Here is a 25761-nt window from a genome sequence, read left to right as displayed (position 1 = left end):
ATTTAGTGGCCGCGTATGCAGTCACAACAGACACTGAAGTTATTGAGACACATTGTATAGATACTCTGTCAGCCCAAGCAGCAGAACTTATTGCTCTAACGCAAGCCTGTATTCAAGCCACAAATAAGAAAGTTAATGTATACACTGACTCACGTTATGCATTCGGAGTTGTACACGACTTCGGCGTGCTGTGGCGAGAGAGAGGTTATTTAACCTCCCATGGTGCCCACATTCAGCACGGACCCCTCATTCATGCCTTGTTAGACGCAATACATCTACCCACTGCTATATCGATTATGAAATGTAAAGCACACACGAAGGTTACTGATACCATTTCTCAAGGAAATGATTTAGCTGACAGAACAGCTAAACAGACTGCTCAGAATCGCACATTAGACATGACAAAGCCAATAGTTCAGACACCAACACAGTGTATGACAATTAAGGATCCCGCACTTGACGTAATTGACATACAGACACATGCCACAGCAGAAGAAATAAAGAAGTGGACGGAACTAGGAGGGATCCAGACAGATCAAGGATGGATGACGAAGGAGAAATCTGTATGGTTTCTCCCTGATTCCATGGTTCAAGCCATTATAGCTACAGTTCACAGTCCAGCACATTTGGGAGAGAAGGCTATGCTAGACAGCATTCAGCACATTTGGTTCAACAAACATTTACGAGCAGCAGCTAAACAAAAGGTTCGTACCTGTATGATATGTTGTCAGTTTAATCCAGGAAAGAGTGTTCCCGTAGAGCAGGGTGGATTTCAGCCTCCTGACCATCCTTTTGAAGTCCTCCAGATGGATTATATTCAGATGGAACGTTGTCGAGGATTCAAATATGTTCTCGTAGTTGTCTGCGCTCTCTCCCGTTGGACAGAGGCGTATCCCGTATCAGATTACACTGCCCCGACTACTGCCAAGCAGCTAGTTCGAGAATTCTTCCCACGGTACGGTTTACCACGTGTTGTATATTCAGATAACGGCCAGCCTTTCTCATCCGAATTAATGAAACATGTCTCACTTTTGTTGGGATATCAGTGGAAATTCCACTGTGTCCGACACCCCGAGGCAGCAGGTCTCGTGGAACGACATAATCAACTTTTAAAAATCAGACTGTCTAAAATATGTCAGGAAAAGGGTGTGGACTGGATAGTAGCCTTACCAGTTGCGCTATTTTACATGAGGATGGTAGCACACTCTCGAACAGGGCTATCCCCGTATGAGGTGATCTTTGGTAGACCACCGAATATGTGGGGGACGCCTATACCCCGTAAAATAACTGATGTTGACTGTAATATGCTGACAGATTACCTGGCTTCCTTGATGTCTGCACTACAATCTTGTCGTTCACAGGTAATCGCAGCTTTTCCCGACAACACCGAGGTGAAACCTCATGATGTAATTCCTGGCGATTATGTCCTCGTCAGGAATTTTGATCGGAAAACCCAACTGGAGCCAAGGTGGAGACTTCCTAAGTTGGTCCTGCTGACGACCAGAACAGCTGTGAAGATCGAAGGAAGGAAAGGCTGGGTGCATACCAGCCATATCAAAAAATTTCATGGACTTCCTCCTGACACAAACAGTATTCCCCGTGTGTCTTCCCCCATTGACTCAAAGCTACCTTTGGCTGAGGCCAGTAGCACCGAACTCTATAAACAGAAACTCAGGTCCAGATCTAAACTGTCGGACGATTTGATTGTTTAAGTCCTCTCCAAGGTGAAGCGGTTGAATCTGTCCCGACATGTATCCCTTAGGTCTGAATCATGTAGAGTCCAGAATCATAATGAAACGACATGCTTATTGTAAATTACTGCGTAACCACTGTATTGTGACTTTATTAATTTTGTTTTCCTTGAGTTTTTTAATAGTTACTGCAAGTATATTGTTGCATATGTATTATCCTGTTTCTAAACGTGTTTTCAATATAACTAATGAACATTCTTTTAGTGACCTACCCCCACATGAGTTGTCCTATAGACTTGCGCTGCGTAATAACACATTCATTAGTATGTTACATCATTCCCATCAGACTAGTAATGCCACCAATTGTTGGGTGTGTGGCCGACTTCCTCCCTATCAGAATAACAAAGGAGTTCTGCCTTTCTTTCCACATCCGTTCACACACAATGGCTCCTGTGGAGCATGGTTTAGTTTATTAAATTCCATAGACCCAGACACAGCAGTTTATCAACAACATTGGATATGGGGAAATCTGAATCTAGTTTTATTCAAAGTCTGTCACCCTAATAAGGAGGGTCACCCCAGTAGAACAGGAACTGATTTAGAAAATGAAGTGTATAAATTAGGTAATTTTACGCCTAATCTTATGATTTTGAATGTCAAATCCGAAGTTGAACTAATTCTGCCCACTATGTCAGTATTTCCAGCTAAGGGTGATCTATGTGTAAGAAAAGTTGGTTCCATACATATGGGCCATAGCCAATGTGTTACTACAGTAGAATATCGTGATCAAGGTAAATCTTCATTTAGAGCTTCTCGCCATTCTTACTTTATATGTGGTCAGACGGCATATATGCGTCTGCCTCTAGATTGGGATGGTACCTGTTACATCGCATTCCTTTTGCCACCTGTTTTCCTAGCTCCTCCTGATTATTATCGACATATTCATTTAGTACACAAAAGAGAGCGGAGAGATCTCCCAGTTGTCGATTATACTGAGACGGCATGGGACAAGTATGTAGATTTCAATAAAGGTATCTTTCCCTATATAGGTACTATATCAAATAGTAAGCTGATACGTAGACTAACCAAGACTCTTGAAGCTGTAGTAAACGAGACTATAGCCGCCCTAGGCAATCTGACAGAGGAACAATCAGTGATGAGAATTGTTGTTCTCCAGAATCGTCTTGTCCTTGACGTCATCCTGGCCGATAGGGGCGGAGCTTGCAGGGTCATCGGATCCAGCTGCTGCATATTCATACCAGAAAATTCGCCATCTGTATATAAAGCCATAACACGCCTTCATAAGATTGTAAGCCAGATACACGAGAATCCAGGCACTTGGACGTGGTCCGGGTGGTTTTGGAGTGTGATATCAGCCTGGGGATGGAGAGTTCTATCCTTCCTAGGTATTGGCCTTCTTATGCTCTTCAGTTGTTGTTTATGCCTGCAATGTGGACCAGCGATTTGTGGTCTGTGTGCCACATCATGCATTCCATATCACAGTTCTCGTTCAAAATGCCGGAAGAAGAAGGAAGAAGAAATGATGCTCCATGAGCAAATCGATGGAATGATGAAGATTGATATCTCTTGAAGGGCAAGTAGGGGACAAGGAGGGAATGTGGAAATGTGGATTTTCCTGGTCAGTTATGTCCCCTATCTTGGACCCCAACGGTTCTATATACATGTTACAAGTACATGTATGTTCCCTCCAGTTCCAGTTTCTAAGACGCAAACATATGTGTGTCTACCGTCGACATGTTCTCTGTCAGATCCGCCATCAATGGGCTGGATATTCGATTCCTAGGTATGAAAGGCCACCGACTTTATATGGCTAAGTTACTACATTTTTACAGTTCAGGCAAGTAGGCCCGATTCTGTCCTCAAAGCCTTTCCCTGCTCTCTGTCTCTGACAGCTTCAGCTTGAGCTCGCATCTGTACCCATGAACTTTGTCCTACTCCCTGTGCAGCTAACGGTGCCTGCCTCGGCCAGTTTTCGCCTGTCTGCCAAGAAGCTGTATTTCACCTTCGAATTATCTATTTTGCTCTTCAGCCGATGCATTCCTGTCTAGTGATTTAGGTAAACATTTCCTTTAGCTCACAAGCAAAGGACTCAGCCTTTCCGTCCTCCTGCAAGTGATTCATAGCCCTGCTGCCATGGAAAGTTTTCTGCCCCTCACATCTCATATAGACACTTAGACGCTTGTACACGCACACACAGTTAGTATAGAATAGATTCTGTCCGAGAGTCCTTCCTTGTGGATAACATAGTTCTCCAAACATAGGATGGTAGATATGATTTGGGATTAGGTTGACTTGACCCCTCAGACTTCTCGTCTCCACATGTAGAGCTAAATGTCAAGTCCCCTTCACCCCCTAGTTGCACGTCAATTACACGTCATACTGCTGCGCGCGCATCTATGCCAAGTATTATCTTATAGATCCACCTATGTCTGATAATGCAAACCAATCATGTTTCTTTTATTCCTTATTACGCCTAGTTTCGATTACGTACCTGTTTTGTCACTTTTCTTATCAAATGTTACGCCTTCTACATTCGTTTCATTGTAATGTACTTATTATAAAAATACATGTCTGTCAATAAATTATTGTACTTCACTTCCTGAACCCTCGTGGTGACGGAACCTGAAGGCCGCGACTCGAGTCGGCCATTTTGAATGGAATAAAGCCCATTTAGAAAACCTCTTATACCACGGATTCTGCCTCTTGTTATTTTGAGCTATTTTACTTTATTTTAAGATTCCGTATGAAATTCAGTCCGGTAATATTTATTTTATTTACCACAATACTACTCCTTCTAAAAGGCTGCTTACATAGATTACATTCTCCTATTTATTTCTAACATGGAAACCTCTGTACCTGTAATCCAGGATGTCAAAAAAACATTACTCTTAAGTACTTGGATAAGGCAATAGGAAAAGGATATCCCTAAACATACCAAACAACCCCTCCCACCAAGAAACAGCTTGTGGTGTAGTTTAAAGCTCCAAAACGTATTACTTCAATATTCAATTCCTTTGCAGTTATTCAGAATGACATGACATATCCCCTCCCTACCGCATCTTGCATTTCCTCATAACAGCAACCAGGCTCTTCGAAACCCTAGACCAAAACTCAGATTCTATACCTTTGATATTCTTAGGTTCCCAAAGGCAAAAGAGCATTACCTTACTTTACTTCAAGAACCCTACCCCCAATCTCACACAGAAAGCAACACTCAAAACTTAAGACCCTCTAGCACCTGCCTGGGAAGCAGCATCAGCGTAATTTTAAACCTACATTTATTTTAAGTGCTTACAAATATCACTCTGCTCCATCGTCTTGTATTTGATTGTTTCTTTTCCTCGCTGCCTATCCATCAGTTTTTGCGGATGATGTGTGATATCGCATACTGTACTATGTGCCATAACTGCTCGAAAGATCTACATAATGTACAGTATATAAAATCTAAAAATGTCAATAAAAATATGTTACAAAAAAAAATATATATATATATATATATATCACTCTGCTACTTCCACTTTCTTGGGTTAGGCGACAATTGACCTCTGAGTTCTTCTTAAGTAAGTCTGTTGCGATAAAAAGCATTTCTCCCCAAAAATAATTATAAGACCAATAGATAAAATGTGGCCACAAATTAAATAGCCCTTCGGTAGGTACAACTGAATATTAAGCCTTAGTGTTATGAAGCTTGCCCCCAAATATGTGTGGTTTTTAGCATATGTAATGTTAAAGCAGAAGTGACAGGTGGCTAAACGTTACAATTGTGTTTTGGACCAATCTACAAATCATGATTACTTAAAAACGCTAGGTTGCATGACGTTGTGGAGATGGTGAAAGGATTGAAAACAGAGGAGATAATGGCCAAGAACAGTCATTTCTGAAGAACAATGGGTAAGACAGAACACGGCAGCAGCACTGATCAGCATACTAGAAACAATCCACAAACTCAAAACTGAATCCTAATTTACTTGTCTATTAAACCCAAACATCACTGAAGTATTTTCAAAGAGGTAAGCATCATACCATGTGGGACGATCTAGACAGCACAAAATGTGATGGACTTCTTGAAGAAACCTCAACTTGTAATTACTCTGGGGCTTATTACAACACACTCGTTAACTCAACTGCACCATTACAGACAGGGACCAATCATGTGCAAACCAGTCTAGTCCCAGCCTATCATCTGCCTTCTTGCGCCTTCATTCACAGCAAGTCTCTGCAACCAGCATACATAAACTTTGCACCTGTCTCTTATCAGCTTCATTACGATTCTTAAAATGAAAGAATACAGAATTTACTGTCAACCACAACTGACTACCAGAATCCCACTCACTGAGAGCGAAATCCATTCCTGGTACTGTACTTAAGCGACTGCAAACTTGAGAAATACACAAAAAAAAGTTTCCATTGCTGCACAGATACTTTAAAATATGTTTTCAGCCTAGGTATCGAACAATGTACAATATCTGCAATTCCAAAAATAGTTCACCGAGTAAAACACTAACCACTGGGGAGGGCGTGGCCGAGATCAAGATGGCGTCGGACGCACAGATCAGAGCTCCCGCTGCCGATCCCCGCTCTAGCCATTTATCCGGGGACTCAGCAGCCCTCCGGTGGCACCCTTCTGCCGAGGGAAGCTACCCGAACCTGCTAGGTGGTGCCACTGCGAGAGAGAGGGCAGGGTAGTGACTGCAGCAGAGGGAAGTGCCATACCAGAGTCCATCAAGATGGCAGAGATCGCTGACCAGGTGGAGGGGAGAAAACGCCACTGCGGGTTGAACAAAGGGGTGCACTGCAGGAGCCATAAGAGCTGCTCTACCGCAGTCGCTCCTCTCCCCTGCCTGATGACCGACGAGGAGCCTCTCCCACTGGCGGGGAGGAGTTGGAGCGGCCTCAGACCTCCCAGAGAGAGGAACCAGCGACCGGAGGCGACAACCTGGGCCCTCGCTAAGAGACCAGGTGGCGGCTGGCGCCCAGCGCTAACCTGCCAACTAGGGTGCCTGGGATGCTGAGAAGCTACAGAAACGGGAGGGAACCCACCACCCACTCACCCCGGCCCCTGTGAAGGCCTCTGAGGGACACAAGCACTACCAGGAAGGTGGCAGAGGCCGCAGGACTGCCCCCTCCCCATCTCAACTTAAGGGAACAATGCATCCTCAGCAGGCACAGGTTCTGATGTCTGAAAAGAGTTGGGGAGAGGCGGCCTGAGATTCCGAGGGCCCCCACCGCTGTTGGATTGCCACCCTCACCCGGCCTGGCCCAAAGAACGGCCTGGGGAATACGATAAGGGAGTGCTATAGCTGGGAGGAACAAACAAAGCACACGGCGCCCTTTGGAAAGAGGCCAGTGTAGTCACAGACCCCCTACAAACCTAAAGCGAGAGAGCCTCTCGCATACCACACTATGGTCTGCAATCAAAGGATATGTAGCGCAACAACGAGGCAGGGGGTGAACGATCACACTACATATTGGCAGGGCAGTAAACTCAACCAGGGCATCAGACAATGGTCAAACCTAGGCCTGACAGAACTGCCTTACCAAAAGAGCAACAATCTCCCTCTCAATCGACAGACATGGACAGTGAGGAACACACCCTCCAAGAAACGGGAGTAGCCATAGTGAATCAAGGGAACAGCTGGGGAAAATCCGAAGGGCTGTTGCAGATCTAAAATCCTCCCTGGAGACCAAGATAGACGGAGTGGCCCTGGAACTCTGCAGAATAGACCATAGAAAGCGGACCGCTCAGGTCACGGAGATGAAAGGTATGCTGGGCCAGGCGACCCCAGACAGTAAAGGGATGAAGGGCCAAATTCAAGATCAAACTTCGGTGGTGCACCAACACCTGGAACGGGCAGAGGACGCGGAGGGCTGCTCTCGCCGAATAACATTAGGATCAAGGGGCTGACCAAGAGGATCGAGGAACAGTTGGCGGAGTTCTATGTAGAACAGAGGCTAATTGAAATGTAAAACGGCACCCCATCAAACTCAGTTTTTAGTTGAAAGAGCGCACAGAATCCCGGGACAACCAAGACAGATGGTGGCATGGTTACTGAACTTCAGAGACTGGGACAGGATTCTGCAAACCGCGAGCTCTTATGACCACTGGTCAGTGGATGGTAGTAGGGTCCACCTCGTCCCAAACTTTACATTGCAAATACATCAGAGATTACCTCATTTTTTGTAAATAAAGTCAAAACTAAGGCAACTGGATCTGGCGGATGAGCTCCTCTATCTGGCCAAACCGAGTTTTTAAGGACAATTCTATGCATTTTTATTAGTCTTTATTTTATTTTTTAACACCAGCAGAGGTTTGGGGACGAGAGGAACAAGAGGGGGAGCCTTTGGAGGGGAAGGGGTACTTGTAGTAAGTTAGACAGATGGGAGGCAGCCAATTGAACCAAAAGGGTACCGTATGACCATGTTGGCCCAGAAAAACAGGAATAGTATACTTCTGGAATTCGGAGAAGCAAGAACTGCTCTTAGAAATACAGTCGACGTGATGCCAAGACACGGTGCCCTGCCAGCTCCTGACGACACGAACACAATACAAAGATGCAGAAGATGATAGGGCCTGCCGCCACTACCTCACGGTACAGCAGAAGATTTACGATGGGGCAAGCTGGGACACCTGTTGGCATGGCCGAGTAGTAGGGAGGAGGGAAGTCAGACCGGTGGCAGAAATACCTAACGAATATGGGAATAGATCACCCAAACAGAGGAGATAGCCCGGGAGTTTGCCCAGTTCTACCAAGTCCTATATGAAGCCAGATATAGATGACTTCCTGGGTGAACTCAGGCTTTCACACTTACACAAAGACAGAGAAACTGGAATGCAATCTCACACTCAAGGAAATATTTGGCATAATAAGTTCTATGGACAGCAGAAAGACTCCAGGCCCCAATGGGTTCCCTACAGAGCTCTTTAAGAGACTCAGTGACTTGGTGGTCCCCCACCTCCGGGCAATGTTTGAAGTCGCAGATACTCGGGGAGGCTTCCCCCAGATCTGTGACATGCTCAAATCACAGACATAAAAGAAGGGCAACCCAAAATCTGAATGTAACTCGTATCGCTCACTCTCCTTGTTTAATGTTGAAACTAAGCTTTGTGTCGCGCTCTTTACTTGTAGGTTGAAAGGAGTGATTATACACTGATCCACCAAGGTCAAACCGGGTTCATCTTGTGTCGTTCAACATGACAGAATATCCGGCACTTACACAACTGGTTACATGCAGTTAAGGAGGCACTTTCCCTCTGGCAGTGACTTCCACAGTGAGAATGCGTTTGACTATCAACTGGTCCTCCCTCTTTGTAGTGCTCAGGAGTTTTGGACTGGGGCCCCGCTTTTGTGATTAGGTATCCCTTCACCAACAGCAGCAGTGAGGATAAATGGGGTATCTGCACAGTTTCCACAGGAGCAGGAGACCAGAAATAGGGGTCAACTATCTCCTCTCTAATTTGCTTTATGTTAGAATATATGACGTTACCTCGCAAGCCATTAGTACGCATGTCATTACTAAGATGTTTTTACTTCACAATGACCATTACTTCACAAGTTTAAACTTCTGTGCATGAAATTAATACGCATACCATTACAACTCTTTTCTAGCACGTAAAAAATATTTCTAATACTATCCTATCCCCCCATGACCGGATGAGAGGGAAATAGGGTTTTTGGGTGGGGGAGTATCGCAAATATAATTAAAAAACCCTTTTTTTTTTTTTTTTAAAGTCACGTAATCATTAATCATTTTTAATTTGTCCGACATGCTTTAAATAAATTTAATATGGCTTTTGGGTGGGTGAGTCATTTCACTTTTTCAACACATTCACCAATCAAAAAACACTACACTGCACAAAACCACAAACACTACACTAGCCTACTCAAACACCTCTACACAACCCAAAAAATAATACCCCCTAACCGTCCTTCCCCCAAGTCCTGTCACTACACTCTTACACTGCATGACACCCCCCCCCCCAGGATTAAAAAAGGAAAAAAGAGGAAATTGAAAAATATTTGCATTAAGAAAACGCGGAGGGAGAAAGGAAGCATTCCTGACCAGTCAACAAAACAAGAGGAGAATTAGCAATGCTTTGGTACTGGGGAAGGAATTGCTGAATTAACGCTGAAGTGAAGTATGGTTTAAAAATAAACAAACAGTACCGGAACGCCATGGAATGGTGAAGAGGAGCGATCGGCGTATCCTAGCAGCGTTGAAGGGAGAACGCGGCGAAGGAAGATCGGTGTCCTGGAATCAAGGCGAGGATAAACATGCGCGTCAAGGGCTACGTCCGTGTGTAAGGACGTACGTTGACGTGCAGCGCAGCCGCCATTTTGAGTTGCTATTAGCAACGAATACACAGGGAATTCCTACGAGTGGTGCTGCGCGATCGAAGGAAAGTGTGCTTGTTCAAGTATAAACATCGTCTTGAAGCAGAAAAGTTTTGGAAGTAAAGTCACATGGATTTGTGAGTAAACTCTGGGGGCTTTAAATTTATTGAAACAAACATCGAAGCAGAAGGGACTTTTTTTTAAAAAGCAATAAATAAGAAGGGAAGAAACATTTAGCTTTCAAAAAATAAAAATAACATTTTTAAAAGTGCTGAAGAGGAGCTCACAGAGGGCAGATTTAGTCAAGGAAATTTTTTAAGAACATTAATACTAGTTAAGGAAAGAAATGCAGTTTGAACCACCAGGAAAGTTTCTACAGAATAAGGGTGTTCCACCATTGCCATGGACAAGGTGGAAAGAAGAGTTTTTAACATACATGAAGGCGATTGATGGTGAACGCATGGACGCAGAAAGGAAAAAGAGCATATTGTTGCACTGTCTAGGATCAGAAGGACAAGACATTTTCAGAGCACTACCACAAGTCACACCACAAATAGGAGAAGAGAACGTTAATGTGTATAACGAAGCTCTACAAAGGCTTGAAAAGAGGTTTAAACCAACTACCAGCATTGCGTTGAACAGATTTAAGTTCTACACAAGGGCGCAAAAGGAGGATGAATCATTTGATGATTTCTTAACTGCTTTAAGATCTGTATGTGTTCATTGTAAATTTGGCATAATGGCTGATGAAATGATAAGGGATCAGATAATTGTGCATGTTAGGAGCAAGAAGGTGGAAGAGAATGTGGGTGATGGGTGATCCTGGTTTATCTGAAGCAATAGCTAATGCTAAAGCAGTAGAACAATCTGAAAGTTGGATGCAAACGGTTAGGCAAAGTACGAAGAAGAATGAAAGTGTGGAAGAAGTTTGTGCTATAAAGAATAATACTGGAAGCAGTAGGGAGGGTCGCAGCAGCAAACCGGAGGTTACACAAAAGAGATTTATAAGCAATACGTACAATAGTAGTAATGCGTTTTGAGGCAATGGGAGTTTGGGAGGTCAAAGTTCATGTTATAGATGTGGAAGTAAAACACATATAGCATCTTTCACGGGCTGTCCTGCTATTAATAGAGAAAGCAGGAAGTGTGGATGGTTGGGTCATTTTAGTAATGTTTGCAGAGACAACAGGAGAATTAATACATCCACGTTTGTTTCAGGCTCAATCTCGACGATTAGTGGAAATTAAATGATTCACAGTGAGGTTGAAAGGAAAGAAAGTCATGATAATTCTGAGTGTGAAAGAGGGTTTGTTTTATCTATTGTTAGTAAAAGCGTAGATGAGGAAAATGAGATTTTGCTTGAATCACCCAAGTGTACGGTTAAAGTGTTTGGTGTGGAATTACAACTCATGGCTGATTCAGGATCACCATGGACGATAATATCAAAAAAATATTTTGAAGAGAAATTGTCTGATGTTTGTAATGGGAAAACATTACATGCTAGTGATGTCATTGCAGAAAGTTTTGACGGATCAAGAATTGATATGGAAGGATACTTTGTTGTTTAAAGGACGAAGTGCAGAGATTAAATTGTACATTGCTGTGAAGAGTGTAAATGTGCTAGGATGGCGTGATCAATGGAAGCTTGGGATTATTCTCAATCCACGATCTTCAGAACCAGTCACATTAGGGGATAATATTTCGACACAAAAAGTGGCCGTTTTAGATTCTAATGACAAAGTTAGGAATTTAGTTATTAAGTACAAAAATGTTTTCAGTGATAAGTTAGGAAGGTTTCAGAATTTTTAACATAAAATTATTCTAAAGGCAAACACACGTCCAGTAGAACAGAAATTAAGGGGGGTACCCATTAATGTGAGAGAAGAACTTAGGGACATGTTGAAAGAACTCACCAATTAAGGAATCATTGAAGAAGTTGAATCTTCTGAATGGGTTTCACACAGTTTTAGTACGCAAGCGGATAAAAAAATTGAGGGTGTGTGTGGATCGGAGAGCGTTAAATTCTAATATGGTTATTGATTGCCATCCTCTTCCAAACAAACGAAGTGGTGTCTATGCTGAAAGGGGCAAAGGTGTTTTCAACATTGGACCCAAGGTCTGCGTATCATCAGATTTGTCTTTCTGAAGATTCAAAAAATCTAACCGCTTTTATAACTCTCCAAGGCTTGTATCGTTACACAAGGATGCCGTTTGGTTTGGCATCAGCCGCATCGGTTTTTCAAAGAGTTATGGTCGGGATGTTCAGAGATATTGATCATTTTGTTAAATGTTTTCAAGAGGATATATTAATCTTTTCAAAAAATGAGGCCGAACATAATGTACATTTGAAAGAGGTCTGCAGTAGATTGGAGAAAAAGGGTCTCACGCTTAAGGAAAACAAATGCAAGTTGTATAAGAAGTCAGTAGAATACTTAGGACATACTCTATCAGGGGATGGTGTTGTTCCAAAGAGATCGAACGTGGATACAATTGTTAATGCTCCAGCTCCTGTAACAAGGAACAATTATTGAGTTTTGCGGGAATGTGCGAGTATTATAGCAAATTTATCAATAACTTTGCATGCAAAATGGAACAGTTGGGAGAATTACTTGGAAAGAACACAAACTACATTTGGTCCAGTTCTCAACAGAAACCGTTTGAAGATATCAAGCAGGAGATAGTGCGTGCACCCACCTTAAAACCTTTTTGTTTAAAAAAAAAAAATTGCATTATCACAGTAGATGCAAACCTATATGGTATTGGTGGTGTACTTTTGCTAATGTATGGTAGAGAAGAATGGAATGTGGTGTTTGCTTCAAGAACGCTCAATGAGACAGAGAGAAAGTATGCCGTGATAGAAAGAGAACTACTTGCTTGTGTTTGGGCCATTGAACACTACAAGTTGTACGTATGGGGTAGTAAATTCACGTTAAGGACGAACCATAAACCATTAGTGAACATCCTTTCATCCGGTGGAGGGTGGAATTCTACTGCTAGAATTGCTAGGCTTCAAGAAAATAATTTTAAGACAGAGTATGTACCTGGGAAGAAAAACGTCACAGCTGATTTTCTTTCAAGGTTACCATGTGTTCAAAATGGAGTGAACGTTGTTAAAGAAACTGATTTTGTACTTGCCATCTGTGACATCATGCCTGCACAATTTCATGAGATTAGTGAGAGCCTATGGGACGAGTGTGTTAATAAGGATAAGGACTGGCTCCCGGAGCACAGCCCTTCCGAAGCGCAAACTATGTTGGGAGACTTGGGCAAAGGGGGTATCTCCCGCATTTATCGCACTCTTGTCAATAACACTCCCACTTCGCTGGATAAGTTGCGGGACCAATGGGCGGAGTGGGTGGGCCCTCTTGACGAGGCAGATTGCGGGACGCCCTTATGGCTCCAAAGACAATTACAGCTTCTGCCAAGCTCAGGCTGATCCAGTTATACTACCTGCATGCCGCCTACCTCACGCCCATGCGCCTTTATCGTGCGGGCCTGTGCTCGAATGCGTCCTGCGCTCGGTGCGGCCACGCTCCTGCTGATTTCTTCCACGTGGTATGGTCGTGCCCCCACCTGGCGCGATTTGGGGATCCATTGAAGATGAACTTACAGAGGTTTTAGGATGGACGTTTTCCCATGACCCACGTCACTCCTTACTGGGGATCACAGACGGAGTAGATGGGACCAGAAATGAAAAGATATTCAACACGGCCATGATTGCAGCCAAGCGCGACATAGCGGCGGCATGGAAAAGCCCTGACCCACCCGACCCTGGGAGATGGCGTGGGGGGGTGGATTGGTGTGCGACCCAAGAGAGAACCCTGTACATGGCAAGGAAGTACCGTAGGGCACAGGTCGTCAAACTGTGGGGCGCGCCCCCCTGGGGGGGCGTGGATGTGTTCCCAGGGGGGCGCAAAGGCCTCTGCAAGCACATGTAAATGAAAAGGCCTGGAAGTGCAGCGATGTTTATTTGCTGCATTTCCAGGCTGTCTTCATTTACTCCGAAGCCGGCAGAGTGCCCTGGGGCCAGAGGTCAGTGAGTGTGCTGCTGGGGGCTCTGCTGGGCAGTGTCTGGAGTCTTATTAAGACTCCAGCACCCCTGAGTTTTTCACAGGTCTTTAAAGACCATTTGCATACCTTTGGAAACTGGTTCCAGAGGCTTAGTTTTTTTTCTTTTTTCAGTAACCCCTTGGCCCGGACTCTGCCTATTCCTTACATTTGTACTGTAAATTTACTGCTGTAGTGTGAAAATGCATTTCATGAAAAGGAATATAAAAAAGGGTTGCCAATAGAAGAAAGCCTGCAAAGACCTTGCTTGGACACTAAATAGGGTCTTAAAAAAGTGTGTATTCATTTGTAATTTGACTTTGTCTGTTCCTTTTATTTTCAGTCATGAAACATTCAGGCAGCCCTAGAACACATTTAAAAGTGCTTTATATTTGCTTTTTCGAAGTATGCACAGATAAGTGCTGAAAATAGGGCTTTAGGCGACGGTTTATTTTTGTACCATCTGCAACATCAAAATAATGAGCTGGCAACCCTAATCATAAGACTGGACGTTTGCTGCAGGATCAGCACATTATTTATTTCCTTCACCCTGGATTCCCTGATTAATTCCATAATAGCAATAGTTTAATTTATATCTGAAACCCTATGCCCCTTCAATAACATGCTGATTAACTTCAAGTGTCTGGGAATTCACCCTGCATTCAGACAACTCACTCCTCATTCTCACCCTTCACTTTCACGCTCACCCTGCACTCACAGCGCATAGTTATGGTTTTCCCGCATTTGCCACATAATCCATCGTCTGCTGCATAATTTGCAGATTAAAAAATGCAGCAACACATGTTACATCACAGTGGAAGGCCCTTTCTAAAGGTTGACTGGTCACCTTTCTGTTGCTTATTGCTATATGTAGGTGTTAATGTGGTACTTATGAGGGGCAATAAAGGCCAGGACAATGTTAAGTGTAAAAATAGCAAAATAGTGCAGTAATGCTATCACAAAATATGCAGCATAATTCGCCTTTGCTTGCTGCAGAATTTAGTCAACCATGCTGCATAATTTGGCCTTCTCCTGCCACACAATTCCAATGGCCCTGTTTATAGTTCTAGGAGGGCCCAGCCTGTGGCAGAAAGCACTGTGGATATGCAAGTCATTATTATAAAACAGTATTTACATACTCTAAACTAGGCTGCTGCAAAATGATGCAGTGATTGAGATAAAACAAGTTCTTACAAAACATACTTTTTAGTAATAAGTAATCAAACTGTATATAATGCAGACATTTTTATAAGTGTCTCTACTATTTCAGATCCCAGCTGATACCTCCTGTACATTACATCTTAAAAAGAATAGATCTTTGCCACCATAAAGCTTTAAGCAGATCCACTGGAATTATTCAGCAGAAGAGGAGAAACATTATGCGGCATGTTTGACTAAATTGCAAGAAATGGCAAATTATGCGGCACAATGCGCCACATTTTGTGGTTAGCATGCTGTCAGGGGAAATATTTCACCTCATTAGTACCAGTGTAGCACCCAAATACAGCAGTAAGCAACTACAAGATAACCAGTCACTCTTTGCAAGGGCCTTCCACTGCTCCGGAACACTAAGTAACTTTTGTTCCGTTTGAGCTAGAATCAAGATTTTTTGGTTGAAATCTGCAGATTATGTAGCAAATGCAGTACACTGATAATTATGTGGAAAACGCTGCTGCAGAAACTCATAATTCCATGGTTTCTTTTTTTAACTTCTGCACTACCACCCACACTTCGATTTCAGGCAGAGGCATCTCAAAGTCAGTATTAACCATTCAGGGGCAGTTTTTTGTGAAAGCTGAGTCCATGGGGTGACAGGTAGAAGGCCAGCAGGGTTGCATTCCGATTGCAGAGCCCTTATCCTCTCGATCCTTGGGGCCTCACAGTAATGGTCTAGGAGACAGAGGAAAGGAGCGAGATTCATAGATATTGTCAAAGAGAAGGACCAGAATAGGGAGCACTGTATGCGGACTCATTTTTATGTTTTTCAAATGGCCAGAGACCGCTTCTTCAGCGAGATACCCCAAAGAAGGGGAAAATATAAGTGTTTTTTTTTTTTAAAGCAACATTCATTAGTGAAGCTGGTACTGCTGCCAAGTGTGTAAGTGGCCACTTCTAGTTATCATAAAGGAGCAGATGCAGCACGACTGGGGCCCGGGGATTTGAGGGGCCCACTGCATCACAATTATGACTACCTTTAAAAACAAGCATTTACAATGCAACGGTCTCGGCATTGTTAAAGTTAGAGCTATTGGCATTGCTCGTGACATTTTTGTTTATGTTTTTAAAACATTTAAAGAAACGGCATTGTTATTTACAATGTCAATAGCTTAATCACTCTCAAAAGCAAGATTTATTATGCGAGCATTATTTGGGAAATTTGGCAAATCCATAATTATGAGGAAAACGCTGCAGCATCGCAAAATGCCAGTGGCCCAGACTAATATGCATGATTAGTATGTGGATTCCATGCCCATTCCATCTTTGTCCTCTCTGCTGAAACTGCTGTCTGAAGTGTCAAATTTTATTAATACTAAACAAAAATCGCACTACCGTGCCAGGGCCAGACTTGGCGTTGATAATGATTGTTTGAAAAGGGAACTTTGAAAGGATACGAACTTGACCAATTCTGGTTTCAAAATCTAAGAGAACACTGTAGAGGCATGCGTCTACCGACTGGTATATATAATTTGGGATATATTTCTTAATCTGTCGAGTTCAGCCACTGCATGATTATACTGTTGTCTCTTTTTGAAACTCATGAGCAGTAACATTGTCGTGGTGTCACTAGGGCTTCAAGTGGATGCTTTTTCAATATTATATACAAGCCACAGTTACTGCTAATTTATCTTATGCAACTAACAACGATTGACAAAGCCAATAGTCCTAACTTGTTGTAGGTATCATGTTACTTGTTGTATCATTATGCCTGGATGCAATGACAAAAGAGACAGCAAAATACAAGTCGTATAGATCCCGCGCAACACCGCCCCCCACCCCCACCCATTTGTTTGTATCCCACTTAAAGCCCTGGGTAGGATACTCAACAACAGGGCCGAACTGGAACCCCAAAGTAGGCCTGGCAATTATGTTGGACCAGCTGGAGGGTCATGGGGAGGTTAACTGTGAAGCACTTTTGCTACAGGAAACGCCCGATGCCCGGGCAAGCCAGCCCGGCCCTGCTCAACAACCCCGTTCTCTCCCGCATTTACCTGTGATCAGGCGCGCAACACCCATTGAACTCAAAGGGCTTCAGCCCCCCCCCCCCCCCGTCGTGTGTGGCAGCCCGGGATGAGATCGCTTCCCGGGCAGACACAAAGCCGCGCCTGAGCAGTTCACAGGTCTTTAAAAAGACCATTTGCATGTTAATGAGGCCTCGCTGTTGCTTCACCCCTTCTAAGAACCCCCGCAGCTCCACTCTGCCTAGATTCAGCCCCCCCCACCCCCGAAATCAGCGCCACTCTGCCTATTGTTTAAAGATTCAGCGCCCCCCCCAAATTTTCGCTTATCCCCCCCCGAACATTAACTAGCAAGTGATTTCGCTGGTCGCTTTTTCACAAGCTCTGAACTTTGGCAGTGATGTTTCCCCTTGATAGAGAAGTTTCAGTTTCTGTATTTGGATTCCATGCCCATTCCTTCTTTGTCCTCTCTGCTGAAACTGCTGTCTGAAGTGTCACATTTTATTAATACTAAACAAAAATCGCACTACCGTGCCAGGGCCAGACTTGGCGTTGATAATGATTGTTTGAAAAGGGAACTTTGAAAGGATACGAACTTGCGAGTGCTTGCGGCCTGAAACAACAAGCGAAGTACCAGCAGCAACCCCAGAGGACCGAAGTTGCTGCGGGACCTGGAGAGCAAATTACCCGAGTCACCTCGAGGTGCAGGCATTCAACGCTGACTCTACAGACTCGAACGGCCGAATGTAAAGCTATCGGCTGGGCCTGCCGATTCCGGACCCGGACTGCGGAGCTTGTCGGATCCGCACTGAAGTGCACTAGGGGACAGTGCGGGGACGTGCTGGTCCCGAGTCATGCAATAACCCGGACGGATTGGCCATTGCACTCGGAGGCTGTGGTGGAAGTACGCGGTTCGTCGCAAAATGGCGCCGAGTTGTAGCACCACAACATAAAAGGAAGGTAAGGAGGTCGAAGTACTGTTTGCCAGAGCGGAGACCATAGTCCAAGCACGGTTCATTGTGGCAGAGAAACCAGAGTTCTATAAAATAAATGTTCGTGAGGGAGGGGGGTGGTTTTCGTAAAACGTGCCTGGCGCTCGCTAAAACAGCTTGAATTGTGTAACGATGACCCGCGAGCCGAGAAAGCGTGCACAAATGTTGATGTGAGAGACTGAAGACATTGAGAGTTAAAATCTGCAAGCGACAATTACTTTTATTTTCTTTGCTACATAAATGATCGAATTTAATGGAGGGCACCGAAAGACACCACCGCCTTTCTCCGAGGCACAGCAGAAATGCCTCGGAGAAAGGGAGCATCCTTTTCGGATTTGGGGGCGTGTTTTGCTGTTGTCTCCTCCCTGAGACTTCTCGCAAAAAACACGCCCCCCGATCCGAAAAGGACGGGGCATAATCGGAGTGACTGGACCTCTTCTCCAGTGGCTGGCCAGCATTTAAGAGGCCAGCCAATGGAGAACAGGAGAGAAGAGGGGCGGGTGCAAGCCCCTCTTCTTAAAGTCATTAAATCTCGCGAGCGAGACTGTGCAAGCGCAGCCATCGCTAGCCGAGACCTAAAAAGGGGCATCAGAGCTTTTTGTCCTTTCAAGCATTAGGAAAGGAGGTGATGATCCATCAAGGAGGGGAAGAGGTAAAAAAAGGCAAAGGAGATAACTGCAGTCCTGAGTAGCAGGCTATCATTAAGTGCAGCAGGTATAGTTGCATTGCGGTCAAAGAGTGTGAGGGGATCACAACACCCCAATTATGGGGAGAAGTTTGTTAGGGATATCTATTTTTGTTTGATGCATTTGCTGTTTTAGAAGTCTCATATTTGGTGCAATTCATAAGCTATAGAAAAAGTATTCCTGAAATCATCTCATAAGCCCCGCTCCCTGCACGCAGCCATGTCCCTCCCGCTTCCCCAATCCTTGTCATAAAGTTTTGGAGGGGGGCCCGACCTCAAAACATTTTGCTTAGGGGGGGGCTCAGAGTAAAAAAGTTTGAAGACCTCTGCCGTAGGGTATGGGGCAAATGGCTGGGTACCGTGGAATGACCACTATCATATGTTAAACTTCTGTGCTTGTACGCGCCTGTTGGGACAGGGTGTCGTGGGATGTCATGCTTCTGTAAATGCTTATGACTTAACGTGCTCCGTGGTATTGCTGATCTTCCGTTCCCTTTACGTTTTTGTTATGTGTAATTTCTCTCAAATCAATAAAAATTTGTTAATCAAAAAAAAAAATAAGGATAAGGACTGGCTAGAAATTAGAAAATATGTTATTAAAGGATGGCCCAACAAACATCAGATCAGACCTGAGTTATTACCTTTGTTCAATGTCGCAGGAGAACTAGAATTTGTGGGAGATTTTCTTTTTAAAAATTGTAAATGCACTCCCCCCGAAAGGAATGCAAGACGTTATTCTGAAAATAGCTCACAAGACTCATCCTGGCATTTCATCTATGAAACGCCTAATAAGGAATATTTTTGGGTGGCCAGAAATTGACAAATGTATCGATCGCGTAGTCAGGGAATGTGAATTATGTGTGTCTAGTGAGAGAATGCTGAGTGTTAAAACCCCTCCTATAAGAATGGTTGAATGGCCCAAAGAACCGTGGCAAAAGTTAGCTTTTGGCATTTCTGGTCCTTTTAATATGCTACCGGAAACGTTTAGATTTGCGTTGGTTTTAGTAGATTACCATTCAAAGTGGCCGGAGGTAAAATTTGTGAACAAAATCACCACGGAATTTGTTTTAAATTTCTATAAAGAAATATTTGCACGTGAGGGATGTCCATCGTGTCTTGTCACTGACAACGATGTACAATTTACATCAGAGATGAAACATTTTGTAGGTGAATGTGGCATTAAACATGTTTTCACTATATGGACCGCATAAAAATGGTCAGGTTGAAAGATTTAACAGGGTTTTAAAGGATTTCACTGTTGAATCTGTCAAACTAGGGGATGATCGGTTGAGTAGAGTTAGAGAGAAATTATGGTTATATAGAATAACTCCTCATACCACAACTGAAGTCAGCCATTTCAAATTGTTTAAGGGAAGAGAGCCAGCCTCTAAAAAGTGCCCATGGTGGTTTAGACAGAAGTGTGTTAAAAAAATCTGAGGAGGGACTGTGTAAAGGACATTGCTTTTAGAGTGGAGAACCAAAAACAGAAAACTTGTGCTTGGTTCGATAAGAAGTGGAAAACTCAAGTACCATCTTTTAAAATTGGTGATTGGGTTAGGATTTTAAAACCAAGCATCATCAGCAAGGGTGCTAGCAGATTTGGAAAGGCCATTCAAGTTAAAAGTGTTTTTAGGAACTCTGTTGCCACTCAAGATGGTAAGGTATGGAACGTTAGAAGGGTTGCCAGATGTCCACTCAGTGTGCGCGATGATTTACCAACAAGCTCTTCTAATGAGTCAGACCATAGTAACTAATGTAGTGCTGGTACCTCTGGTGAATCCAACAATGTGAATAAAGAGGATTCGGTTTTTTCTAAAGTTAGAACCTTAAACCGTTTAAAATATTTTCCCAGAAAGTAAAATGACTGTTTAGATTTTTTTTCTCAATTGTAGTTTCTTCCTATTTTGTTTTCTTTGTTTTATTAAATGAGGGGGATGTGTTGCCTTCTAAGTTCATATCTCTTACTTGCATGTATCTTGTTTTTACCATTGGCATGCGCTATGTTATCTTTTGTCGTGCATTCCAAGTTCTATTGCATATCTGTTTGTATGTGTTCCAGTAAGAGACTCCGTTATACCTGGAGTCTTCATCTGGATGAATGTACTGCTGTGCTGTCTCTAAATAAACTGATTTTAGATCTACTAATTTAATGGATTCTAATACTTTAGAAATTACACACCACCAAGCTTTTGTTTAAGGCAAAAGTGACTTTAAAAAATAATGCTCAAAGTTAGACTTTACATCACGTCAGGCCCCCTACCTAATTCAAAAATGCAAACGGGAAAAAGCACATAATGAGATTTGCCAAAAGTAGCAGGATATTGGATTTAACATCAGGAAATAACGGCGTGCCATTCAGTCTTTTGAGGTCTTGAATGAGTGACCAAATTAAGGCTGTATCATCAAAAAGAGTGCAGAGATCTGGCTACAAACAGGAAGCCCACTTTAACAGAATCAATCAATCAATCAATATATTTCTTTATTCGGCACTTATAAAGATACCATAAAAGTTCATAAAACAGTTAAAACGCATTAAAAAACATTAAGACAGTTCAAATAATGGCATTTCTTTTCATTTTCCCAGATCTCTATATACAGGGCACTGCAATCAACCCATCTCTCTCGAGTTCCTTATCCTTACCGGCATCTTAATAAAACTCATAATACAGGACAAGGTATATGGATCATTGGCCTTTTGCAAAAACAAAAAGGCAATCTTTAACAGTAAGCAAGCCTAAAGATAGGTGTTCTCAAAGTCTACGATAACAAGCACAGTGAGGCTAAAAAAAAAAAAACCTTCTGCACACATACCTATATATATATATTCATGAACTACTACATTATCAAGGCCAGGTCAGAGCTTGGCAAGTATTTAACGGCGGTTGTTTTTCTTTTCACACTGCCCTGTTAGTAATAATTGGATTCCCGGTGCTAGAAGCATTACATTCTGCCACTGGAACTCTGAAAAAGAAGGCATGAGCGCAATTCTAACAGTTTGCTAAGTAAGTTTGATTCAGGTAATTAAACCCATTTAGTTTTTCCCAAACAAAATATAGAAAACAGTAGCAACTTAGAGAAGTTCCTCGGAGGCAAAGTGCGCTGGACAAAATTATACGCCATTATTAAAACAGAATAAACAAAATAAAATACAGCGTTGTAACTGCAGGTGCTGAATAGCGTTCGATTGTCATTTAAGTTATCCCCGAAGGGAAGCTAAAATTGTACAAGACCTCGCTCCATCACGTTAAAATACTTGCAGCCAGACTCAGGATAATATTTATAAGGCAACAATTATATGGCTTTTTGAACACAGAGTCAGATCCTGTTGCAGAACATGTCCGAGAAAGAGGGAGATGTATCAAAGGACCTCTACAGTTACATAATATTGAAGAATGTGGCTTAGTTTCCCTTGTGTAGGCCGATTGTAAAAGCCAAGGTTAAAGAGAGATGTGCATTTTTTCGGCAACATCCTACAACGGACGAGTGATTCGAAGGAGATCAGCGTAACACACTGAAGATAGTGATCCAAATAAGAAGGAAAGGGGCGGGGCGAGCCGAGCCACGGGAGTGTCTAAGATGTGCCCCGTGAATACTTTTCACTAGTTGATGGTGTGTAGCCTTGTGACGGAGCAGCGGCACAGACTGACAACTACCACTACCGGAGGCAATTGGGGGGATACAAGTGACAGGCTTCAGGATATGAGTTAGAAGGGGGCGAGAAAAGCTGCATTCGGCGTGTAGTTTAGTTACGCGGTCAAACTGACAGCCTTAGGATTTAGAGGGGTGAGAGCACTCACCTGTATGACTTCCTTCGGCATTTCGGTGCCGGCGGCTGACGGCTCCTCGGGAACCTGTGGTGCAGGGGTCTCCATGGGCACCTCGGACTCCCCCCGGGTCTCTTGATCGGCCATCCCTAGGTTGCAGATGAAAGCTGTGATGAGCTCCTGCGTGGACGGGATGCGGCGCGAGATTCTCCGCGCGCCAAGTAGGGGGCGGGGGAAGCTAAAGAAAAGGGCAGCAGATTGATCTCCACGCGCTCTGCTGGAGGAGGAAGAGCGCGCCCGCCTTACAGCCGGCTTTTCCAGCGCATCCCACCAACCAGCGACTGAAGCCGGCTGCTGCAATTCTCGCGAGAGCCTAGGGAGCGCTTTCGCCAAAACGCACAAAAAACAAAGGTGCCCGCGCGCACTCTCTTTACTAGGGCTCTTACAATGAGAGCAGTAAACATAAAAGATAGACAACATGAGGAAGTAATTACAACCAGCGTCTTCCTTTGTAAATATAGATGCACCACAAAACAAGCATTTGCAATGCAATAGGTCTCGCATTTGCGAGAGTTTGAGCTATTTGGTTTTGTAAAATATATTGGTTTTTACTTATGTTTTTTGTTTGGAGTGGAGAGGATGAATGTTGGTTTCAGTGGAATTATGTGGTTTGAATTGGAATTGTTAGTTGTGAAATTGTGTGGGGAGGAATTGTGTAGTGTATTTGTGTAGTGGAATTATGTGGTATGGTGAAAAGAAAAGGGTGCTGGTTGTATAAAACAGACGGAAAGTAAGATTGAGAGGAATAGGTAGTTTGTGTATGAAGTGGTGAATGAAGTCTAGATAGAATAGTAGGAGTGTGTGAGAAAGGGAATGAAGGGGAGAGAAGATTATAGACGCATAAAGAGGCTGCATTTGTGTACGCACAAGACAGCGAAAGAAATAGAGGCGAGAGTGTGTTTGCGGTTTGGATTTTTTGAAAAGTTATGGTAAAGAAACTGTGCTGAAAGACCTGAAGTGAACCAATATGAGAAATGTTGGTTCAGTGCGTGCTTGTGCAATGGAATTATGTGGATAGTAATTATGTGGTATTAAGTGTAGGGGACTTATGTGTAGTGGTGTTATGTGTCGTGGAGTGGCATGTTTTGCATGGAAGTATGTGGCGTGGTGTTGAATTATATGGCATGATGTGGATTTTTGTGGTGTGAAGTGCATTTATGTGTTTTGTAGTGGAATTATGTACTGTGGAATGGAATTGTGTGGAGTTGAATTGTGTTGCATGGACTTGTGTGGCGCTGAGTGGAATTATGTTGAGTAGAATTATGTGGCATGGTGTGGAGTGTATTTATGTGGAGTGCTTCTACGCGGCATGGAGTAGATTTAAGTGAAGTGTGATAATGTGCTATTGAGTGGAGTGTAATTATATTGTGTGGTATTGAATTGTGAGGCACTGAATTGTGTGGTGTGGCATGGTGCGGAATTATATGGAGTGTAAATATGGGGCATGTTGCGGAGTTACATTTTGTTAAGTGTAATTATGTGTTTTGAAGTGTAATTATATAGGTTGTAATGTAATTATGTGTAGTGGAATTATCTGGAGATGAATTGTGTTGTGTGGAGTGTTATGAAATTATGTTGCATGTAGTGGCATTAAGTGAAGTGGAATTATGTGGCATGGAGTAGAGTGGAAATTTGTGAAGTTGAATTTGTTGTGTTGTGATTATGTGGCATGTAGTGGAGTAATGTGGAGTTGAATTCTGTGGTGAGGAATTATGAGTTGTTGAAATGTGTTGTGTAGTGGAATTATGCTGTGTGCATTTGTGTGGAATTGAGTGGCACTGCGACTGAACAAAGTAGTGGTAAGCCAAATTACAGGTACAGTACCATATTTATACCATACAACACCATACAATACTTCATCACACCATACCAGACTATGCAACACACTATGTCACTTTACAAAAGCTCATCATATAACGCCACCCATACAACATACAATTCTACAGCAGGCCATACTACAATATCCAAAACCGCAATCTACGGCATATACCACCTAATACCATACAACATAACACAAAAACGCACCATATAAAACTACCCCAAATCACACTTCATTATACCGAACTCCACATCATACTATACTGCACTACCTAACATTACACCACATCATATAAAACCAGAGAGTACATCAACATGCACACCACATCGTGCCACACAAAGCCATGGGTAAACTGCATTCAAGAGCGCCAGTACCAGACTTCTAAGAAACATTTTGGTCCTCTGCACTTGTGTTTTTTTTTGTAACAAACTATGCACTGTTTACTTGATGACCCCCCTCTGTAAATTGCCAACCTTCTTCTGTGGAAGTCTATAGATAGTATTTTATACCCACTCTCTTGTAGACAGTGTTAATTGCAAATCTCTAAAATCTTAACGTTTAGAAAAATACCTTACACATAAATAGCCTTTCACAAATCACTTCTTTCACAAATCACTCCTTTCACAAATCACTCGTTGGTGCGGAGTTCACTTCAGTTTAACTTAAGTCCACTGAGAATTTAAATCAATTCATGCAGTTTTCTGTACATTCACAGCTTTAAAAAACCACAACAAATCGAACAGTAATTCAGCTCCCCACTAACACTGGGAACATGCTAGCGTCCAAGTAGACACAGCCTGTTAACTTTAAAACGGGTGACTGTCAATGATGCTGCGGTCTCCTCGGTAAACGTGCGGAGCAGGTCAACTTTTCCACACAAACAGTGCTGATGACCTCGAGCAGCCATCCCAAGGTGCCGCCGGCCTGCCTACTTCTCAAAAGTCTGCATCCATTACTGCCACTTGGACAAAACACAGACGGGAGAATGATCCTTTGAGGGACTGACTGAAAGTGCAGCAGCAAGTCAGTAAGGTAGGTGCAGGGCAAATTTAAAGCGGCAGCACGCCGCTTATGACTGCATACTGTTGTAAGCAGCCAGAGGGGGAATGGGGTCACGCACCTACACATGCAACGGGTGGGAGGGAGGGGGGATCACAGTGCGAGGTCCTGGCG

The 25761-nt window shown here is 43.3% G+C and overlaps 1 protein-coding gene across 1 annotated transcript in view; it reads right to left on the bottom strand.

Annotated features, from left to right (window-relative positions):
• The window catches only part of SMARCA5 (SNF2 related chromatin remodeling ATPase 5), a 433972-nt gene extending 410883 nt beyond the window's left edge, over window positions 1-23089 (bottom strand). The window contains exon 1 of the mRNA XM_085641606.1: window positions 22743-23089. Within this exon, the coding sequence (XP_085497732.1) occupies window positions 22743-22856 (114 nt within the window). The 5' untranslated portion in view covers window positions 22857-23089. The remainder of the gene's footprint in view (window positions 1-22742) is intronic.
• Window positions 23090-25761: the final 2672 nt, after the last annotated feature.

This window comes from Triturus cristatus, chromosome 2_2, assembly GCF_964204655.1.
Source record: "Triturus cristatus chromosome 2_2, aTriCri1.1, whole genome shotgun sequence".
NCBI lineage: Eukaryota > Metazoa > Chordata > Amphibia > Caudata > Salamandridae > Triturus > Triturus cristatus.
The sequence above is the reverse complement of the archived record's forward strand: the minus strand, read 5'-3'. Positions and strand labels throughout refer to the sequence as shown.